General features: G+C 41.2%; 1 protein-coding gene across 6 annotated transcripts in view; it reads right to left on the bottom strand.

The window, feature by feature from the left end:
- Positions 1-14,927, bottom strand: part of LOC102745329 (zinc finger protein 717) — a 21,939-nt gene extending 7,012 nt beyond the window's left edge. The window contains exons 1-3 of one of the 6 annotated variants that reach the window (XM_081823239.1): positions 14,749-14,913; positions 13,930-14,112; positions 11,558-11,710 (exon numbers count right to left, since the gene is read on the bottom strand). In XM_081823239.1, the coding sequence (XP_081679365.1) occupies positions 11,558-11,572 (15 nt within the window). In that variant the 5' untranslated portion in view covers positions 11,573-11,710; positions 13,930-14,112; positions 14,749-14,913. Of the gene's footprint in view, positions 1-11,557; positions 11,711-13,929; positions 14,113-14,748 lie in introns of all 6 variants that reach the window. The other 5 variants (XM_081823240.1, XM_081823241.1, XM_081823242.1 and 2 more) reach the window with 5 other exon arrangements.
- Positions 14,928-15,966: the final 1,039 nt, after the last annotated feature.

The raw sequence follows: 15,966 nt of genomic DNA, 5'->3' as shown, positions 1-15,966 counted from the left end.
AAAAAAAGAATTTAATAGTCATCCCCTATAAGGAAAATGGGGAGAGCTTAAGAGAGAGTCAGAGGGGACAAACTTGAGGTGAAAGGATATAGAGCAATTAGATTACAGAATAGGGAACTAATCCCAAAAAGAAAAAAGAAAAGAAAAAGCAGGAACAGAATTTGGCACTAATTTGCTCTGAGAAGGATGAAGGAGGAGTTTTCCTACCAAGCTGTCTGTACAACCGGCTAGATAGATACAGGTACTGTAAGGTGAAATTGGAAAAGAGGACACAAGAGTGCACTGGGCACAAAAGACACAGATCTTGGACACAGCATGTTTGAAGTTTCTGTGGTCAGGTATGTAGGGATGTCAAAATGGCAACCGGTTATATGATCTAGAGCTCAAGAAAAATCTAAGTTGAAGATAAAGATTTGGGAAGCTGCAGAATTTTAGCAGTAGCTGACTGAAGCCACCAAGTGAATGAAAGAGCTCAAAGAGAAACCTAAGAGATTGAAAGGAGAAAAGGAACAGACACCATGCTTTAGGAAATACCAATATTTACTGACACAGAAAGAGACCATGACAGAGAAAGAATTTCTAAAGATTAGTCTAGGAATAGAAATAACCCCCATATTAAGAAATCTATTAAAACATGTCATCATAGTCATATTTCTGAAAAGCCCTATGATCATTTAAATAAACACTGAGCAGGTATCTACAAAATAACCTCCCATTTGTAATAACCATCAACAAAAGAAGATTTAGAGGATGCATCCTTAAAATGATACAATGTAAATGTCTTACCCCAAAGCCAGCAACACACTTAATGAGGAACCACTGGCATACAAGGATGCGCTACAACCACAGTTATTCAAAAATCTACAAGTGATAACAGTCAATGCAATTAAATAGAGATAAAATATAGTGAAAATGGTCATGATTTACAAATATTTTTTACCTAGAAAACCCAAGAATCCTATGACATATTCTATACAAAAAAGAATTTTCTGTAAGAAAATTTTATAAATTATCAGACTATAAAAAATATGTAAAAACATATACATCAAGTTCATATACAAAAACCACTCAAACTATAACAACAACAACAACAAAAAGCAGAATACATATCAACACATTAACAGAAAACATACTAAACCATGGCAGGGGAAAAAAGATGAAGGATACAAAAAGAACTAACAAAGGAAAAGACATACCATATTCATGAATAGGAAGGATCTACATCAAAAACATCAATTCTCCCAAAATCAGTAAATTAATATAATTTATCCTAATAACACATTCTTAGATACACAAAAGATAATTTAAAAGTTCATATAGAAAATTTGGCAAGAATTTGACAAGAGGTGGGGCAACTCCACTCAGACAAAGAAACCTGAGAAGCAGCACAGCAGGCCCCTCTCCCAGAAGACAGACTGGAAGAACACGTGGACTACAACTTTATGGATCCCACAAGACTGTAAAACTCCAGCGGCAGGGAAAAATAGTATATTGCACTACAGGTGTTTTCTCATGATTCATTTATCTTTCAGTCTAACATTTTCCATTTCTTTTTAACTTTTTTCCATTTCAACTACCTTCTTGTTTTACCAACTTATGTTCTTAAGTCACTTTTTAACTTGTATTTTTTACATCTACATTTTACAGACATATGCTTCATTTTAGTCCTTTTTTCACTCAATTTCAATTTTATTTAATTATATGATTTCAATTTTATTTCATTATATAAATATATATGTACATGTATACACACACACACGCACACACACACATATATATAGGTTTTGCTTTCTTTGCAATTTTGAGATGTAGTGTCTTCTAACACACACACCAAAATTTGATCAGGAACAAGTAGATCACCCTGCTTTGTCCACCCTGCAAGTTTATAGTCTCTCCCCACCCCTTTTTTATTGTTTTGTTTCATTTTGGTTTTGTTCGCTTTTCCGTGGTGGCTTCTGACCACTTTGGATTTTTCTAGGGTATATTTAGCTTGGATCATGGTTGTTATTTTGGACTCTGTTCATTTGCTCACCCAACCTTCTCTGGACAAAATGACTAGAAGTTGGAATTCACAACAAAAGAAAGAACCAGAGGCAATGTTCTCTGCCACAGAGCTAATCGATATGGATATAAGATGTCAGAGATGGAATTCAGGATAGCAATTATAAAGTTATTAGCTAGGCTTGAAAAAAGCACAAATGACAGTACAGAATCTCTAAGTGCAGAAATGAGATCTAATCGGGCCACACTTAAAAATGCTATGAGTAATATGCAGTCTAAATTGGTTGCTCAAACAGCTAGGGTAAATGAGGCAGAAGAGAGACTAAGTCATCTAGAAGACAGGCTGATGGAAAGGAAGGGAGTTGAGGAAAAGAGAGAAAGACAACTCAGAGCCCATGAAGAAAGGCTCTGAGCAATTAATGATGCCCTGAAACGAACCAATGTCAGAATTACTGCGGTGCCTGACAGGGAGGGAAGAGAAAGAGGAACAGAAGGTATATTTAAGCAAATCATAGCTGGGAACTACCCTAATCTGGGGAAGGAAACAAGTATTCATATCCAAGAGGCAGAGAGAACCTCTTCCAAAATCAATAAAAATAGATCAACACCCCAACATGTAATAGTGAAGCTTGCATATCCTAGAAAAAAAGAAGCTATCCTGTGAGCAGCTAGGGAGAAGAGGTTCCTTACATATGGGGGGAGGAACATCAGAATAACATCAGACCTATCCACAGAAACCTGGCAAGCCAGAAAGTGCTGGCATGAGATATTCAGGGTACTAAATGAGAAGACCATGCAGCCAAGAATTCATTATCTAGCAAGGCTGTCATTCAGAATGTAAGGAGAGATAAAGAGCTTCCAGGACAAACAGAAACTAAAAGATTATGTGACCACCAAGCCAGCCCTGCAAGAAATATTAAGGGGGATCCTGTAAGTGAAGAGAGACCCCAAGAGTACCATAGACCAGAAAGTAACAGAGACACTCTACAGAAACAGGGACTTTACAGGCAATACAATGGCACTAAATTCATATTTTTCAATAGTTACTCTAAATGTAAATGGGCTAAATGTTCCAATCAAAAGACAAGGGTATCAGATTGAATAAAAAAGCAAAAAACATCCATATACTGTCTAAAACAGTCTCCTTTTAGACCTAAAGACACCTCCAGACTGAAAGTGAGGGCGTGGAGAACCATTTACCAAACTAACAGACCTTAAAAGAAAGCTGGGGTAGCAATCCTCCTATCAGACAAATTAGATTTTATTTTATTTTATTTTTTAATATTTTATTTATTTATTTGACAGAGAGAGACACAGTGAGAGAGGGAACACAAGCAGGGGGTGTGGGAGAGGGAGAAGCAGGCTTCCCGCTGAGCAGGGAGCCCAATGCGGGGCTCGATCCCAGGACCCTGGGATCATGACCTGAGCCAAAGGCAGACGCTTAACGACTGAGCCACCCAGGCGCCCCGACAAATTAGATTTTAAACCGAAGATGTAGTAGTAAGTGATGAAGAGGAACACTGTATCATACTTAAAGGGCCTATCCAACAAGAAGATCAAACAACTGGAAATATCTAAGTCCCAATTATATAAACCAATTAATAACCAAAATAAACAAACATATTGATAATACATTAATAGTAGGAGACATCAACACCCCACTCACAGCAATGGACAAATCATGTAAGCAAAAGATCAATAAAGAAACAAGAGCTTTGAATGACACACTGGACCAGATGGACTTCACAGATATATACAGAACACTCCATCCTAAAACAAGAGAATATTCATTCTTCTCAAGTGCACATAGAACTTTCTCCAGAATACATCACATACTAGGTCACAAATGAGGTCTCAACCGATACCAAAAGACTGAGTATTCCCTGCATGTTTTCAGACCACAGTGCTTTGAAACTGAAACTCAATCACAAGAAGAAAGTTGTAAGGAAATCAAACACTTAGAGGTTAAAGAGCATCCTGATAAACAATGAATGGGTCAATCAGGAAATCAAAGAATTTAAAAAACTCATGGAAACTAATGAGAATAAAAACACATCGGCTCAAAACCTTTGGGATACAGCTAAGGCGGTCCTAAGAGGGAAGTACATTGCAACACAAACCTCTCTCAAATAAAATGAAATCTCAAATACACAAGTTATTCTTACACCTAAAGGACCTGAAGAACAGCAAATAAAGCCTAAACCAAGCAGGAAAAGAGATATAATAAAGATCAGAGCAGAAATCAACAAAATAGAAACCAGAAGTAGAACACATCAATGAAACTAGAAGATGGTTCCTTGAAAGAATTAATAAGATTGATAAACCTCTGGCCAGAATTATCCAAAAGAAAAGAGTAAGGACCCAAATTAATAAAATCATGAATGAAAAGTGAGAGATCATGACCAACAGCAAGGAAATCAGACAATTTTAAAAATGTGTTAGGAGCAATTATATGGCAACAAATTAGGCAATCTGGAAGGAAAGGATGCATTCCTGGAAACTTATAAACTACCAAGACTGAAACAGGAAAAAATAGAAAATCTGAACAGACCCATAAACAGGAAAGAAACTGAAGCATAATCAAAAATCTTCCAACAAACAGGAGTCCAGGGCCACATGGCTTCCCACAGGAATTCTACCAAACATTTAAAGAAGAAATAATACCTATGAAACGGTTTCAAAATATAGAAATGGAAAGAAAACTTCCAAACTCTTTCTATGAGGCCAGCATTACCTTGATCCCAAAACCAGAGAAAGACACCATCAAAAAGGAGAATTACAGACCAATATTCCTGACGAACATGGATGCCAAAAAACTCAACAAGATACCAGCAAATAGGATCCAACAGTACATTAAAAGGATTATTCACCACATCCAGGTAGGATTTATTCCTGGGCTGCAAGGTTAGTTCAACATCCACATATCAATGTGATAGATCACATTAATAAAACAAAAGACAAGAACCTTATGATTGTCTCAATAGATGCAGAAAAAGCATTTGACAAAATACAGCATCCTTTCCTGACTAAAACTCTCCACAGTGTAGGGATAGAAGGAACATACCTCAATATCATAAAAGCCATCTATGAAAAGCCCACAGCAGATATCATTCTCAATGTGGAAAAACTGAGAGCTTTTCCCTTAAGGTCAAGAACACAAAAGGGATGCCCACTTTCACCCCTATTGTTCAACATAGTAGTGGAAATCCTAGCTTCAGCAATCAGACAACAAAAAGAAATAAAAGGTATTCAAACTGGCAAAGAAGAAGTCAAACTCTCTCTGTTCACCGATGACATGATACTTTATGTGGAAAACCCAAAAGATTCCACCCCCAAATTACTAGAACTCATATAGCAATTCAGCAATGTGGTAGGATACAAAATCAATGCACAGAAATAAACTGCTTTTCTATACACTAACAATGTAACTGTAGAAAGACAAATTAAGGAATCGATTCCGTTCACAATAGCAACAAAAACCAAAAGATACCTAGGAATAAATTAACCAAAGAGGTAAAGGATCTATACTCTAGAAACTACAGAACACTTATGAAGAAATTGAGGAAGACAAAAAAGATGGAAAACCTTTCCATGTTCATGGATTAGAAGAATAAACATTGTGAAAATATCCTGCCCAGAGCAATTTACACTTTCAATGCCATCCCTATTAAAATACCATTGGCATTTTTCAAAGAGCTGGAACAAACAATCCTAAAATTTGTATGGAACCAGAATAGACCCCAAATCGCCAAGGGAATGATGAAAAAGAAAAATAAAGATGGGGGCATCACATTGCCTGACTTCAAGCTGTATTACTAAGCTGTGATCACCAAGTCAGCATGGTATTGGCACAAAAACAGACACGTAGACCAATAGAACAGAGACTCCACAAATGGACCCTCGACTCTGTGGTCAACTAATCTTTGATAAATCAGGAAAAAATTTCCAATGGAAATAAGACAGCCTCAAAAAAAAAAAAAAAAAAAAAAAGAAAAAAGACAGCCTCTTCAACAAGTGGTGCTGGAAAAATTGGACAGCTACATATAGAAGAATGAACCATACACAAAGATAAATTCAAAATGGATGAAAGATCTCAATGTGAGAATCCATCAAAATCCTAGAGGAGAACATAGGCAGTAACCTCTTCAACATTGGCTGCAGCAACTTCTTGCAAGACATATCTCCAAAAGCAAGGGAAACAAAAGCGAAAATGAACTTCTGGGACTTCATCAAGATAAAAATCTTCTGCACAGCAAAGGAAACAGCCAACAAAACTAAGAGGCAACCCATGGAATGGGAGAAGATATTTGCAAATGACATTACAGATAAAGGGCTGATACCCAATATCTATAAAGAACTTCTCAAACTCAGCACTCAAAAAACAAATAACCCACTCAAAAAATGGGCAGAAGACATGAACAGACACTTCTCCAAAAAAGACATACAAATGGCCAACAGACACATGAAAAAGTGCTCCACATCACTTGCCATCAGGGAAATACAAGTCAAAACCACAATGAAATACCACCTTACACCAGTTAGAATAGCTAAAATTAACAAGATGGGGAACAACAAATGTTGGCGAGGATGCGGAGAAAGGGGAACCCTCTTATACTGTTGGTAGGAATGCAAGTCGGTGCAGCCACTCTGGAAAACAGTATGGATGTTCCTCAAGATGTTAAAAACAGTGCTACCCTATGACCCAGCAATTACACTACTAGGTATTTACCCCAAATATACAGATGTAGTGAAAAGAAGGGGCACATGCACCCCAATGTTCATAGCAGCAATGTCCACAATAGCCAAACTGTGGAAGGAGCCAAGATGTCCTTCAACAGATGAAGGGATAAAGAAGATGTGTTTCATATATACAATGGAATATTATTCAGCCATTAGAAAGGATGAATACCTGCCATTTACATCAACGTGGATGGAACTGGAGGGTATTATGCTAACTGAAATAAGTGAAGCAGAGAAAGACAATTATATGGTTTCACTCATTCATATGTGGAATATAAGAATAGTACAGAGGATCACAGGGGAAGGGAGGGAAAACTGAATGGGAAGAAATCAGAGAGGGAGACAAACCATGAGAAACTCCTGACTCCAGGAAACAGAGGGTTGCGGAAAGGGAGGTGGGAAGGGGATGGGGTTACTGGGTGATGGGCATTAAAGAGGTGTGATGAGCACTGGGTGTTATACTCAACCATTTATCATTGAACACCAAATCAAAAACTAATGACATATTATATGTTGGCTACTGAATTTAATTTAAAAAAAAAGAAAGAAAAGTGCCTGGGTGGCTCAGTCCGTTAAGTGTCTGCTTTCAGCTCAGGTCATGATCCCAGGGTCCCGGGATCGAGCCCCGCGTCGTGCTCCCTGCTCAGCAGGGGGCCTCCTTCTCCCTCTGCTCCCCTGCTCCTGCTCTCTTTCTCTCAATCTTAAAAAAAAAAAAAGAAAGAAAGAAAATTGGGCAAGAATAAAAAGAGTATGGTACATTATGCTTCTGTTCACCAAACTTTAGTGTCCCTTCCTTATTAGTCAGCTCTGGCTTCCATAACAAATACCCTACACTGAATGGATTAAAAAGAAAATTTCTTTTCTCAGATTTCTGTAGGCTAGGATGTCTAAGATCAAAGTGTCAGTCAATTCCGTTCCCAGTGCAGACTATCTTCCTGGCTTACAGATGGTCACCCTCTTGCTGTGTCTTCTCATGGTGGGGAGGTAAAGATCCCTCCTCTTCCTCTTTTCATAAGGCCACCAATCCTATCAGATTAGGGCCCCACCTTTCAGACTTCATTTAAGAATAATTACTTTCTAGGGGCGCCTGGGTGGCTCAGTTGGTTAAGCAACTGCCTTCGGCTCAGGTCATGATCCTGGAGTCCCGGGATCGAGTCCCGCATCGGGCTCCCTGCTCAGCAGGGGGTCTGCTTCTCCCTCTGCCCTCTGCCCTCTTCCCTCTCGTGCTGTCTCTCATTCTCTCTCTCTCAAATAAATAAATAAAATCTTTAAAAAAAAAAAAAAAGAATAATTACTTTCTAGGGCGCCTGGGTGGCTCAGATGGTTAAGCGTCTGCCTTCGGCTCAGGTCATGATCCTGGAGTCCCGGGATTGAGTCCCGCATCGGGCTCCCTGCTCGGCGGGGAGTCTGCTTCTCCTCCCTCTCCTGCTCTCTGTCTCTCGTTCTCTCTCTCTCAAATAAATAAATAAAATCTTTAAAAAAAAAAGAATAATTACTTTCTAAAGCCTTGATCTCCAAATACAGTCACATTGACAGTTAGAGCTGGCCTTCAGCATATAAATTCTGGGGGTATACAATTTAATCCATAGCACACCCTGTGGTGCCCTTCTCTGCAAAAGGATTAACATGCCTTTGAGGTGGAACTCACATAAGCAGATCTGTGTTCCTCCATTTATCTTGCCTTGACAGATAATACGTGAATGGACATGACACATGTCACTTCTAAGTAGAAGCTGTAGGAGCCATGCATAGATCCCCATATTCTCCCTCTGTTAGAGGACCAACAATGTTACAGTTTAAAAACAAAACAACAACAAGAAAAAAAAAACACAACTCCTCTGTCTGGAACACTGAATAAAGCAGAAAGGAGAAAAAACAAAGCCAACCCATGATGAATAGGTAGTATGAACAAGAAAGAAACCTTTCTTGTGGGCCTAATTGATAATGAATGGGCACCATAACCAGACAGAAACAAATACCACCAACAACAGCAACAGCAGGGCAAAGAAACTGGTTTAGCCCCTGCTACCAGGGGCTAAACGATAGATCACAGTGTTACTTACAATAACCGATACTTATGTACGTAGTGTTACCGAAGTAACATGAGTGGTATGTACTAAGTCACATAATGTTTACCTCACAGGCTTAAAGCTTTAGAAAAAGAGGTGGGAAAACATCATTAGTAGTAAATATCAGCTACTAGTCACTGCCTTTAGTAAAGTACTATAGGAAAGTGATGAGCTCGGGGGGAAATAAACAGTCCAGTTTACAGGGATGAAAGAAAAGTGAGAAATACTAGAAATCCAGGAACCTGTAGGACTGAAAAACTTTCTAAGTATTTCCCATTTTATCTGTTATTAAGGCTAAAAAAGTTGTCTCTTCCAGTTCTTACAGAAAAAAATATGAGAAATGCTTTGAGAGTCAAGGGTAATTAAATTCAACTTCATGGGAGTAACAAATATAAGTTACGACCACAACATGCTATGACACAACTGAACCTTGAAGACAACATGTTAAGTAAAATAATCAGTCGCAGGAAGATGAATACTGCATGGCTTCACCTTGAGAGGCTCAATTCATGGACACAGAAAATAAAACCATGGTTGCCAAAGGCTGAGTTAGAGGGGATAGGTTGTTGGTATTTAATGAGTAGAGCAACATTTGGGAAAGATGAAAAATTTCTGGAGATCTGCCCAACAATATGAAGATAACTAATGAAATTGAACTGTACTCTTAAAAATGGTCAGAATGAAAACAATGAATCGTGGATCACTACATCAAAAACTAATGATGTATTGTATGCTGACTAACATAATAAAATAAAATTTAAAAAAATAAGTCAGAATGGCCAATTTGTGGTTATGTATATTTTATCAAAATTTTGAAGTTAACCAACTTTTCACCAATTTCTAGTCCAAAATGACTTATGTTGATGCATACATCCATTTCTCTCTACTCATTTCAAGAGATTAGCAGAAACAGCAGAAAATTAAATATTCTTTAACAGGGTTGAACACATGACAGGTCATTTTTGAACTAGCAATTTATATTTCTATGATAATAAAAACCATAAATAAAATCACTGAAAATTGTATACAAATAAAAAGATAAAAATTATCAAAATCTGTGCTCCTTGCTTTTATACTTTTGCCTACCTTCATCTTGAACCTTGTTCAAATATATCTAATTCCTTAATGCTTCTCTCCAGCTAGACTCTTCAAGCTGCCACCACACATGTACCTAGTAGCACAGCTCAAGAGGGACTGAACCTGATCAACAAGCAAACACATCGTTCTTCAGGTGTGGCCGAGAATGATAATACCAATGTAAAACAGAAAGTTACTGTACTTGTGAGCACCGATGCAGATATTAGATAAAATGAAAAGAACAAACAAAAGTAGCAGGACTTCATATTAAATGAGATTATACCTGAGAGAGAGGGAGGGAGCCAGGAGAAATCCCATTTGAGTCACTGGATAAATGGAAGAAGTATCATACATGAGGGAAGAAAGGAAGATGTGCTTTTCACATAGGACTCGCTCAGTTTGAGGTGTCTTCTGGATGGCTACAAAAGAAGCATTCACCAGGGAGTTGAACCTGTGGTCGAAAGGCTAGGGAAGAGGTCCAAGCTGGAGAGAGGAATTGTCAACACTGTCAAACCACAGAGGGCCAAACAACTCAAGAAAAACCATATAGTATGAAAATGGGGCCCAGATTTGAACATTTGGATGAGCTACGTTCAGGAGAGGAAACAAAGAGAAATCACCAGGGAGGCCACCATAGAAGCTAACAGACAAGAATGTCCAGGAGAAGATCCTGGACAGTAGTTTTAGTACAGCAGAAGATTCAAGTAAGGCAAAGCCTACAGCACAGTCATTGAATCAAACTATAATCTGGGTTGATATGTAGGTTGTAGGTTATTTCTCCACTTAGAAAACATGAATTAAGACAACACTGAGTAGGTTAAGGTGCAAACGAGTCGCAGAACTATTTGTCAGAAAATACAACTTTGAACAGTCGGATGCACAACCTACACAGACAGACTGGCTGAGAGAAACATGTTATTTATTTATTTATTTTAATATTTTATTTATTTGACAGAGAGAGAGGGAGGGAGAACAAGTAGGGGGAGCTAGAGAGAGGGAGAGGGAGACGCAGGCTCTCCACTGTGCAGGGAGCCCGACTGCAGGGCTCGATCCCAGAACCCTGGGATCATGACCTGAGCCGAAGGCAGATGCTTAACGACTGAGCCACCCAGGCGCCCATGGAGAGTTATTTAAAGACCTGCAGTCCATTCAGTCCTACAGACATCCCAAGGTTTGGATCAAATAGGGCCTTGGATCATGGATTGAGTAGGGCCGTGGATTGAGTAGGGCCCTCCAAAAGCTGTCTGGGACACTATTTTAGCAAAGCTTATTAGGCAAGTTGTATTTTAGGTAACCATCACCACTGCAGAGTGCTGAAAGTGTTGATTTCCAGACTGGTAGCAAAACACTGTCCACTACATCAATTTTCATGTCCCAAGAGAATGTGGCACGCCTCTCCTAAGGGTCCTTTCTGAACAGGTAGCAACTATGTGTGTCTTTTTGCCATGGCATCAGAAACACCAGAGACCAATCTGCACTCACCTTGGATGACTCTACGGTTATATAACCTGCCCATATCTACATGCCACCTTTATCAGGTCTATGTATATCTCCCTAAAGCTGCATTTTACTTATTTCTATTTTTCTATTTTAAAGTATGAGCCCTTCCTCATCAAGCTTATGAAGGCCCACGTAAAACAAGCTGAGGAATAAACAAACAAACAACTCACCAGAGATGTATTCATCTTCCACGGCTCTTGGAAACTCAGAGGACTCTGGAAAGATAGCTGGGAGAGAAGGTGAATGGACTAGGGTCATGACAGGACTGCTGTGGCTTGCTCCCAGATCCTGGATTCTCTTGTCTGAAGTGCTTTACACATTAGCTAGAAAAGACAATTGAGAGAGAGAGAGAGCACCTTCTGTGGGACAAGAATATTTTACACCTTGAGAAAGGGCAGGAAAGACCCTATTGAAGGAGTACCCACAAGCCCATTAATTTACATATACAGTTTATCTTTAGTTAATCAAAACACCTATTTCCTACTGACTTATCAACAGTTAATAGTAAGAATCAATTTAAGATTTTGAAGATGACTTATTTAAATAATGATTAACTATGTTCCTATTAATAGAGACATACATGCAGGGTTTCACAGTAGTGTCTCCATGAGGACACCTGTGGTTTAAATACCCCATCTTCACAGAACGTATATATCCTGCAACCAACATTTTTGGGCAATGACTTTATAGGAAAACATTTAATGACTTTCTCTGTCTTATGTCTTATGCTCATAAGGTACATGGTACATGTTGTTGCTGTGCACTGTTCCAGTAATGGTTCTCAATGACTTGCTTCCCTGTATTCATTTCCTCCAAAACTGACGTGGGCTTTGCCACTTGATCTGCTTTCATCAAAAGGAACTCAGCACATACAACCCAGACACAGGATGAAGAGTACTTTTCCACTAACATCTTGTGAAGAGGCCTGGGGCTAGCCTGATAAGGACACATGGCTCAGCCAAGAGCCAGCACCAACCACCAAAAAAGTAAATGAAGTCCTCTTCAACCAACCAACCTTAGTCATGGCACCAGATGAGTATGGCCTCTATTGTGAACCAGGCAACACTAACACAGGAACTGATCAAGTAAACCTAGCCCCAAGTGCTGGGCCGTAGGACTTCAAAAAAAAAATAAAATGACCCTTGTTTAAAGTCATTAAATGTGGGACGCCTGGGTGGCTCAGTTGGTTAAGTCTCTGCCTTCGGCTCAGGTCATGATCCCAGGGTTCTGGGATCGAGTCCCACATTGGGCTTCTCCCTCTGCCTGCTGCTCCCCCTGCTTGTGCTCTCTCTCTGACAAATAAATAAATTAATTAAAATCTTTTAAAAAAAATAAAGTCATTAAATGTGGTTGGCCTGTTACCTAGCAAATGCTAAAGTGATACATTTAAACCCCCAAACTCAGTATGTTTTTAACAAAATTACATGGGGGAGAAAGTCTTGAATAACACACCAAGTACCATCAGTAGAACTTGACAACCACATACAGAACTTTGGAAGAGCATAAAGAATGCCCACTCGATGGATTTCAGTGAGTCTGCTGGAAGAGAGACCATGGGAATCACACAAAACTGTCTGCCTTTCAGAAGACTACATCTTGACACCTTTACTTCATTATATGAGTCTGTTGATTACAGTTGGGCACATGCTGTGTTTTATTTACATTCTAAAAAAATGGTTTAGAGAAGAAATGTGATGTAGTCTAATTTTCCCATTTTGCACAATGAAAAATGGAAAAACAGGCTCCTGGCATTGTACTGTAGAATTTTTTATTTTCACAGACCAGATTACTGGCATTGAGTGGGAAACACCTGTATTATAAATGCCTTGAGCATAAGACATATGACAGAGAAAGCAACAGGGAAAATGGGATAAGCATGTTTAAGGCAAGTTCTTCTAAGAAATGGTTGTTTTAAGTTGACCGCATTTATCAAAAATGGTGTCAGAAACAAACGTGCTGTCGCTTAATTGTGGCAAAAGAGATAACACTATCCAAAAGCCAGGATGCCTGATGTATGCAAATCATGTGAGCCTGGCAGACCACTTATGTCCTCAAATCCATTTTTCCCCCCATCCTTTTTTTTTTTTTTTTTTAAGATTTTATTTATTTATTTGACAGAGAGAGACACAGCGAGAGAGGGAACACAAGCAGGGGGAGTGAGAGAGGGAGAAGCAGGCTTCCCGCGGAGCAGGGAGCCCGATGCGGGACTCGATCCCAGGACCCTGGGATCACGACCTGAGCCGAAGGCAGTCCCTTTAACAACTGAGCCACCCAGGCGCCCCGCCCCCCATCCTTCTTATAAGGCAGAGATGCCCTGGCAAACCCTTCCTGAGCCATCAGGAAGAACATTCAAGACAGAGGGAGCATCAGCACATCTCTAGCTGCGTAAGCGGACAGAGTGCAGATAACAGCAACAATGAGGGGAGAATAAAGCAATGGGAGTGTTTCGCAAGCACGGGCAGGTGGCTTCTCTCAGCTGCAGTAGGTTATCCCTCCACCTCAGACCCCTCGGATGAGTGACATTTCGGGGGCCTTTGCCCACCTGTCTCAGCCTGGCTCAGGTCTCCTGAAAGCAGGCCCAACCTTCCAATAACACGCAGTCCCTGGTAACTTCTGGGGGAGGTGGTATCCCCCAAATCTTGTTCACTCCGGGCAGAAGCATCAATAACTGCTTGGCCATGCAAAGTTGGGGTCTTCTCCTTTCTAGGACTCTTCTGCCTCTGCTCTGAAGCGCGAGTGGGAGGGTTCAGGTCACAGGGGTAGTCGTGTTCCCGTTCACGGGGCGCCTCCCCTTCGTGCTTCCTAACAGCTACCTTCTTCCAAAGAAGACAAGACTGTCGTCCGGGGCCGAACCATCTCTCCTAGAACTAGCGGTCCCTGGAAACTAGGTCTTCCATCAACTTCTATAAACGCAAGTGCTCGGCAGGCTGCATAGTGGAGGAGGGGACCTGACACTGGGCCTGCTGAGGAGACTCCAAGAAACCCCGCAGATACAACGGCCTCCCAGTAAGACCCGGGCGCGCGCGCCCTTCACAATGATTTCTAGGGAATCGGGGTCACTTCACTATTCACCAAGACGCCCGCATCAGAGGCGAGCAAAAGGAACGTCCTAAAGCTTCCCGGCGCGGCCCAGGATGCTGCAGCGGCAGAGCTGGAACGCGGACGCGGACTGTCTGCAGACCCACCCCCGCCCTCGCTGTCATCTTGCACTCCACGCCCACTTCGCCAAGCTCCCCGAAGCACCCGCCGGGTCTTCCACAGCGTGCCTTCTCCCAGCGAAGCAACCCCTGCAAGCACAGCCCGAGTCGGCCCTGCCAGCGCCCCTCGCCCCGCGCACCAAGCCCCGGTCCGTGGGTCGCACCTGCACGTCAGGTCCCGCCCCCGCCGAGTCCCCGCGGGTCGCAGGGCTCCCTTTCCACCTTCGCACCAACCTTCAGGGACACAGAAACCAACGCACCAGCGGCAGTGGCAGCAGCTGAGGGAGAAGAGCAGGGAGCGGAACTGCCGGGCGGAAGAGGGGGCGGGTCCGCCCGTGCGCAGAAGGAACCCGGAAGACTCCCAGAGTCCTGTGCGGGAATTCCTGTGGAATTCGAATTGCAGCGGGAGACTACATTTCCCACAAGCCTCTGCGCTCAGTCCTTTAGGAGCCGTGGGTGGTGATGTGTCCAGCTGCCCTGGAGCGGGCTGTGATAGGTGAGATTTGGTCTCTACCCACGTGACAATAACGGGGAATTCTGGTTCGTTATGAAATATTGATTTCACCAAATGAAAGAGACATTGTAATTGGGAAAATTCTTTTTTTTTTTTTTAAAGATTTTATTTATTTATTTGAAAGAGAGAGAATGAGAGAGAGCACATGAGAGGGGGGAGGGTCAGAGGGAGAAGCAGACTCCCTGCCGAGCAGGGAGCCCGATGCGGGACTCGATCCCGGGACTCCAGGATCATGACCTGAGCCGAAGGCAGTCGCTTAACCAACTGAGCCACCCAGGCGCCCTGTAATTGGGAAAATTCTAATATGCAGGAAACATTCCATTGCCTGAAATGTCAGCTTTAACTGTTAGTTGTAATAATGGTAGTGTGGTTGTAGAATACACTCGGGTTTTTTTCCACTTGCATACTAAAGCATGAAGTGAAATATCACAATGTCTGCATTTATTATAGAACTTTAAAAGCAGATATGGCAACGGCTTTTACTTTGTTAAACTAATATTATTAAAGTAGATCCTGGCGTTTGGGATGGTGAACTAACGTTCAACAAAAGACCACACTGGAAAGTGAAGTTTATTTACAGAAGTTCATTACTCACAGGTTGGAGGACCTATACCTCATGCTTCAAGGAGTCTCAAGGCGAGGTCAAAACAGCGTGCAAGCAAAGCAAGTTCAGCAGAACCTGGAGTACGTGTCTTCATTAGGGTCCCACCCACCCACCCCAGATGTGTTTGAAGTTCCAAAGCTAAAACCAGGTGGGTCAATTCAAACCAAAAAGAGTGGAGTTTTGGTATGGTCCACGGGGGGCTTAGCTAAGAGATCTACGAGGTGAAAGTTTTGGCAGGCAAGGGAGCTGTTGCTCACATGGGCT

This window comes from Leptonychotes weddellii, chromosome 6 (assembly GCF_054177405.1).
Source record: "Leptonychotes weddellii isolate Sample4059 chromosome 6, ASM5417740v2, whole genome shotgun sequence".
Classification (NCBI taxonomy): Eukaryota; Metazoa; Chordata; class Mammalia; order Carnivora; family Phocidae; genus Leptonychotes; species Leptonychotes weddellii.
The sequence above is the reverse complement of the archived record's forward strand: the minus strand, read 5'-3'. Positions and strand labels throughout refer to the sequence as shown.